Source organism: Neophocaena asiaeorientalis, unplaced genomic scaffold, assembly GCF_003031525.2.
Source record: "Neophocaena asiaeorientalis asiaeorientalis breed wild unplaced genomic scaffold, Neophocaena_asiaeorientalis_V1.1 scaffold225, whole genome shotgun sequence".
NCBI classification, from domain to species: Eukaryota; Metazoa; Chordata; class Mammalia; order Artiodactyla; family Phocoenidae; genus Neophocaena; species Neophocaena asiaeorientalis.
The window spans coordinates 5,394,386-5,401,065 of record NW_020172364.1 but is presented as its reverse complement, the minus strand read 5'-3'; the positions used below and the strand labels follow the sequence as shown (position 1 = coordinate 5,401,065).

General features: G+C 43.6%; 1 protein-coding gene across 1 annotated transcript; it reads left to right on the top strand.

Moving 5' to 3' along the window:
- Window positions 1-117: 117 nt before the first annotated feature.
- Window positions 118-5,821, top strand: CRYGS (crystallin gamma S). Its single transcript, XM_024768118.1, has 3 exons — window positions 118-178; window positions 4,800-5,042; window positions 5,439-5,821. Exons 1-3 carry the CDS (start codon window positions 158-160, stop codon window positions 5,709-5,711), a joined length of 537 nt encoding a protein of 178 aa, XP_024623886.1. The 5' UTR covers window positions 118-157; the 3' UTR covers window positions 5,712-5,821.
- Window positions 5,822-6,680: the final 859 nt, after the last annotated feature.

Here is a 6,680-nt window from a genome sequence, read left to right as displayed (position 1 = left end):
ATAGCCTCTAAATGACTGACTCAATTTTTGGATCCTATTCTCTTGACTAAGCAAATGTTTGATTTGAAACCAACCCAGTATAAATGTCTCTGTGCCTCTAACTCTCTGTAGCTATTCCTGGATTTCAGCACTGGGGAAACCAATCTATGCACCAAAAATGTCTAAAGCTGGAACCAAGGTAAGTAAATGGTCATGCTGATTTCTAGCCTACCCACTTTTTCACCTAATGATACATTGAAAGAAACATAGAGAAAAGCTTTTGCTTCTTCACCTGGAGGTGAGTATGATAGTGGATAGAAGGCTGGGATTGATTGAAGAAAAGATTAAGGAATGCTTATGTTATTTTCTATTCTAACAGAATTACCAAATAATTTATTAAGGGTTTATCTTCATGTGTGGTACTTGCTATGTTGAATACTGTACAGGTATGTAATGTGTAAATATCGTCATGATTTCTGCCTTCCAGCAACTAATCTCTGTATTTCCACAGGCATAAGACATGCAGATAAGAGGATTATATGGAGTAGAAAACTTTCAGTGTTCAATTAAAAATCTGTCTTTTGAAATTTAGCATCAACCGTTAATATTCTAAATGGCCAAAACGGATGGACCAATCAAGTGAATTAAATCCTACATATCCCCTTCATTCAGCAGCTACTCTTATCCCTTTTCCCCAAAAAATTGTTTACTTACTTTAGGAAAATTGCCTCTAAAATATGTGATTCACGATTGTTGGACTGGAAATTGATTCTCTTTGGGAATGAGGGAATATACCTTCATTCTCTTTCTAGTTCTTCACTGACTGTAGGTCTAAAGCAAAGCCTCTGGTGCTTGATTTTTCCACCTAATGTTTTACTGTGTAAATGTTCAAGCCCATTGAATCTTAAAAGAATAAGTAAGAGATGGTAAATGAATACTTGTATGTCCCTTACTTATATTCTCCAATTGTTTACATTTTGCCATATCTGGTTTCTCTCTGTGTCTCTCTTTCTCTTTTTACTAAACCATTTGGAAATAAATAGCAGACTTCATTATACTTTTGCCTTAAGTTTTTAGGCATGTATATCCTAAAATCAAGGGCATTCCCTTATAAACATCATATCATTATCAGGTCCTCCAAATTTATCAGAATATAATACCTAATATTTAGACTATATTCACATTTCCTCCAGTTGCTCCCAAAAATGTGCTTCATGGCTGGCTTTTCCTCTGATGTGGGATCCAGTCAAGGGTCATGAATTTCATTTGGTTGTCAAGTTTCATTAGCCTCTTTTTTTTAGCCCCTTTAATATAGAGCAATCCCCCTAGTTTTTGTTGCTGTGAGACATTGGCATTTTTCAAAGTCCAAACCCAGGTGTCTTATAAAAAGTCCTGACATCTGGACTTGTCTAATTGTTTTCTCATGTTTAGATTCATACTAACCACCTTGGCACAAAAACTACATAGGCAATGTCAGGCACTTTGCATTGCATTTTTTCAGGAGGCACCTGTTAACTTGTTGCGTAACTGGTGAGTGCCTGGTTTTTTTTCCCGTTTGGAAAATAGAACTAATAGTCGTATTTGCATCCAGAAGGTTTGGGGAGAAAAATGAGACAGGGTCTTTAGTGCTCTGAGGTTTTTGAAAAATATGCCATGAAAATCCCACTAAAAAGCATCTGAAGTCCTTAGAGGGCTATCCACGTGCCTGGAGGGAAGGTGGTTACAGAACAGCCCCACTTTCAATGGTTTCCAGTGTAGGGATAATGTACTCTTTTATTTCTTGTAGCTGGTCTGTTCACTTAGTAAAAACTTTTGCTTGCTAAGCCAAAGGAGATAGTAATAGCAATTTATCTTTTACTTTTTTATTTCTTCTCCCTTTCTCATTGTCTTGCTAGCAGTTTAATCAGAGGAGTTATGGGCTGGGCAAAAGCAATGCATTTTAATAAGTTTGTTCTTGTTACCTGTGGAATAGTCAAGACATTTTCCCCTCTGCTATATTGGATTGGTAGGCTATTTTTCAAAAAATTAACTTGACAATTAGAGTAATTTTGTAATAACTTCTAGGAAAATCTCCTGCACATTTCTTAGCCTTCTCTACAAAACTTTTTGTCCAAGAGTCCCAACTTCTCAGCTGACCGTAAAGTGGATTTCATGGTCTTCTACAAATGGAAATTGAGTAAAGGTGCAACATTCTCTGGGCCCTGAAACTTGGAAGGTCTGCTACTGAAAGAAGAGCTTGGCCCTGGAGCTCAGTAATGGTTCTGTGGCAATGCTAGTGCTTTGTTTCAGCCTTGGGATGGTTGGCTGGTCTGCTGGAAAGGTGGACAGCAAGGAAAAAATCATATATATTTCCACTTTTCATATACTGAAATCAGTCAGGTAAGTGTGCAGAGGGTAGTAAGTCTGAGAAACAATGAAGGAAGAAAGATAATATTAATTTCCCATGGCATATCCCTTGCAGAGCCTCTTCTTTGGTGAATAGTTGGCCAAAAACCAAAGGTAAATTTAATTAAGTTTAGAATCTATCAATTCTTAGAGAGTTTACCTTGATTTTCTTAAAGATCTTCCCACAGGTTTTGGGAAAAGCCTCTGAGATTCAGGATTGGTCTTGTTCCATTGCTAAGAGTAAATGGTATATTTTGAACAGAGTTAGCTGTGCAGGTAGGAAGACAACAGAGGGAGATGAAGTAAAGTAAAGTGAACAACAGATTACTAACCAGGAGTCTGCACTGTTGTCCACTGGTTTGCCTGCAACCAACTTGTAACTAGCTAATGACCTTAGGCAAGTCATTTAACTTCTTTATCTGTAACAGTTGTAGCGAAAGCTTATTGGAAATCATGAGGCAGCTATTAAAATTGCTCTATTGGCACTGTGCCATCGGACCCTCAGAACAACCCTCTACAGTGCATAATGTTACCCAGATTGAACTAGTGGTGCTGCGATTTTGTTTTCTCACCTGTACCACGTATCTAAATCTGTGCTGTGCTAAAATGGGAAAGGGAGCGGGAAGAGATCAAGATGACTGTGGGAAGGGAAGAAAGGAGGTGAAGTAGGTGATTTAGGGGCAGGAAGGGTAAGGAGCCTTTTAGGGAACAGGAAAGGGAAGAGTTGAGTAATGGGAAGGGCAGGAAGGAGAAAGTTTACAGTGGAAGGAAAAGCTATTAGTAGGTTGCTATGTAGAAAGGCTCACCTGCCTAAAAAAGAATGAGGCCCAGCTGCGAACTATTTTTAGTGTCTTCCTTCATTCCCTGCATCTAATTAGTCACCAAATCCTCATTTCTTGTGACTGTCCTCATGGTCATTCACATTGCAGTTGCCTTTGGTTGGTCCTCAGCATCTCTCACCTCCGCCCATAGCAACCAGCTATTTCTAGGTACAAACCATTACATTACATTTCCCACATCATCACCAGAGGGATTCTAGCATGGCTCTTGTGTCACTTCTGGCTTTATTTCCTAACACTTCACCTCATGCTCAGTCTGCACCAGGCTGAATGAACTAACTACTTGTCCCTATAGTGGGCCATGTCCTTCCACTCCTTTATTCCATTAAACGAGCTGTTCTTTTTGCTCTGCCTCTGGAAAACTCCCTACTTATCCTTCAATCCTTGCCTCAAAGATCCTCTCCTCAAAAATCTTCTCCAGACTCTAACTGGCTCTGTCTGCTTCTTTCATCCGAAATGGCTGACATGGTTTTTCGCCTTCTAAACGTGTAAAGCAAATTAGCCACAAGGTGGCGGCACAACACCAGGGAATTAACTGCTCAAATCAATGACCCCTGTGATTTCAGTTTAAATTATAACCTGGCATTGATCTTGGATGTGGAATTACAGAACAAGAAGGGACAGACTCTGTGGTCCATTTGGTCTAGTGGTTTTCAGAAACTGCATCATGAATCCCTGGGACTTCCCGGGAACTCTGTTGCCTGTTTCAAACAGAAAAGTTTTATTTTATAGCCAGGGCTTCAAATCTAGTCCAGTCCTTTCATTTGACAGATGGGAAGCTGGAGCCCTGAGAGGTGGCTTGACTAAAATAGTAGGGCTGATTGTAGAGATGCAGCTCTAGAGCCCAGGCGTAGTATTTCCCGTTTCTCAGGGCTGCATATTTCCCAGTGCCATCACAGGCTTCAGAAGTTTACCCCAAAGATTGTGATGCAACTTGGTAAGAGTTTGAAGCAAAGGACATTCTTGCCTTATCATTTTGTTACTTTGCAACTACTTTGTTGGCAACGAAATAATAATACAGAACATATGATATATTTTCATGTCTGTATGTTCTATATCCATCTAAAATAAGCTCTAATGCTAAGGTCTGTGTTTTCTTTTTCTCTGTATATCTCTTCCATATCACCTAGAATGGATTTCTGTATTTGGAACTCACTCATCTTCATCTAGCATTTGTTGAGGGTTTGTCAAGTGCAGGGTATAGAGGTCCATAGCTGAAATAAGGCTTGGTCCTTGCCCTTGGAAGAAGTCTAGTAGGTGTCGGTGGGAGAGACAGATAGAAAAGTGGAAAATTTATTACGTAAGTACAGTGAGAAAGAAGCCATGAGCCTGAGTCTGAAAATGCTGGCTTACAGCAGAGCATTCTTTTGTTTTGCTTCATTTTAAGGCCTCAGAAAGTGCTCATTCCTGTTGTTAACAACTAAAGTTGTCTGCCAGAAGGCAAATGTTGTGAGGTATGGTAGAACTAGATATTTCCTCCTCAAAATGGAGGAGAAAGGAATTCTAAAGTGGGGAAAGTGTTCTTAACTTTCATTTTTCTGTGAACACAGCCACTTAACCCCTCAGTTTTTCCACTTTGTTTGCCCTGTGCTCTAGATTACTTTCTTTGAAGACAAAAACTTTCAAGGCCGCCACTATGACAGCGATTGCGACTGTGCAGATTTCCACATGTACTTGAGTCGCTGCAACTCCATTAGAGTGGAAGGAGGCACCTGGGCTGTGTATGAAAGGCCCAACTTTGCTGGGTACATGTACATCCTACCCCGGGGAGACTACTCTGAGTACCAGCACTGGATGGGCCTCAATGACCGCCTCAGCTCCTGCAGGGCTGTTCACCTGGTGAGTCTGCAGAGGATGGGCGTGCTCCCTCTCTTTCCGTCTCTTACCCCCTACCCTGCCATTTTGCTTTTACGTGAAAGAGTTTTCTTAAGATTTTCCCACCTCTTAATGGGTGGTTGTCTCTTGTTGGCTGCTGAGGCTTCAATAAAATCTTAGGTCAGTTCATCACAAGACTATGTGACTTATTTCCATAGTACTTTCTCTACCTCTTGTATACTTTAAGGAATTGTTTTTCTTATTGAACGTCAGCTGTTTCAGTCAGTGCACAGTGGGGATGGGCGTTCAGATCATCTCACTTTCAAGATGGTGGGTCCCAAACCTCACTGTTCTCTGAGTTCCTGGCCTGCTGTTGATTTTGCTAATGTTTGCTGTTCATTTCCCCCTTTGTTTCTTTAGTCTAGTGGAGGCCAGTATAAGATTCAGATCTTTGAGAAAGGGGATTTTAATGGTCAGATGTATGAAACCACCGAAGATTGCCCTTCCATCATGGAGCAGTTTCACATGCGAGAGGTCCACTCCTGTAAGGTGCTGGAGGGTGCGTGGATCTTCTACGAGCTGCCCAACTACCGCGGCAGGCAGTACCTCCTGGACAAGAAGGAGTACCGGAAGCCCGTCGACTGGGGCGCAGCTTCCCCAGCTGTCCAGTCTTTCCGCCGCATTGTGGAGTGATGATAGGGATGCAGCTGTAAGCGTCTTCCTGGGGCCAAATGCTGGCTGGCCTTGTCGTCCAAATAAGCATCATAAATAAAAACAATTGGCATGCATTCCACTGTTTACTATAATGCCTCTCCTTAAACACTTGTAGGCACCAGTAAAGTAGTGCCCACCACAGCAGGCAGTTACACAAAGCAACTCATCCTTCAGGTTATATCTTTGTGCCAGACGAAATGGGACTGGATTAAAAGGTTAGAAAATCGTACTGCCATGTGGTGGTTCTTGTTGCTTAAGGTCTGTATTAATGGTGCACTAGGAGGATGCGGAATTCGCGTCTCCTCACAACTAGGGCACCTATCAGGCACCGGTTGGGGGCCACGGACACCGAAGGGGATGGGAGGAACCCCCAGCAACCGGGTAGGATGTGGGGCAGAGTGAGGGGGGAGGAGTAGTGGAGGCAGGACGGGACTGGCGCCGCTGAGGGGCAGCTGGGGGAGAGAAAAGGATCCCACGCCCAATGGGGGAAATTGCGGGACCACTGGGAGGGCAGAGTATCAAAAGGGAGCGTGGCCAGGTTTCCCCTGTCCACTTGGGCCCCCAGGAACCTGTTGAGATCCCAGGCCTGATCCTCTGCCCACCTAGGCCCCCTCCAGCCGTGCGGGTCCTGAGGGAGTGGAAGGGAGGGAAAGGGGAGCAAAGGTAAGGCCGTACCTCCAGGACCGGCACCCCTGAGGGGCGGCTGGGGTAGGGGAGGAGTTCCTACACCCAGCGGGACCCACCTCCCTTCTTTCCACGTGCGGCCTCTCCCTTTCTGCGCAGGTCCTGAGCAGAGGCCCCGCCCCACCTTGGCTGTGCCCCGAAGGCCTTTTCCAGCTGAGTCTAGGGTCCTGAGCCTAGACCCCGCCCACGCTCAAACGTCACCGCCCCACCTGCCTAGGTCCTACCCCACCCTAAACCCCACCCCTGCCTAAGTTCCACCCCCCG

Coding starts and splice junctions, on each gene's coding strand:
- CRYGS (XM_024768118.1), top strand. CDS start 158: ATGTCTAAAGCTGGAACCAAG. Junction 179..4,799: donor TGTCTAAAGCTGGAACCAAG/GTAAGTAAATGG, acceptor CCTGTGCTCTAG/ATTACTTTCTTTGAAGACAA. Junction 5,043..5,438: donor CCTGCAGGGCTGTTCACCTG/GTGAGTCTGCAG, acceptor TTGTTTCTTTAG/TCTAGTGGAGGCCAGTATAA.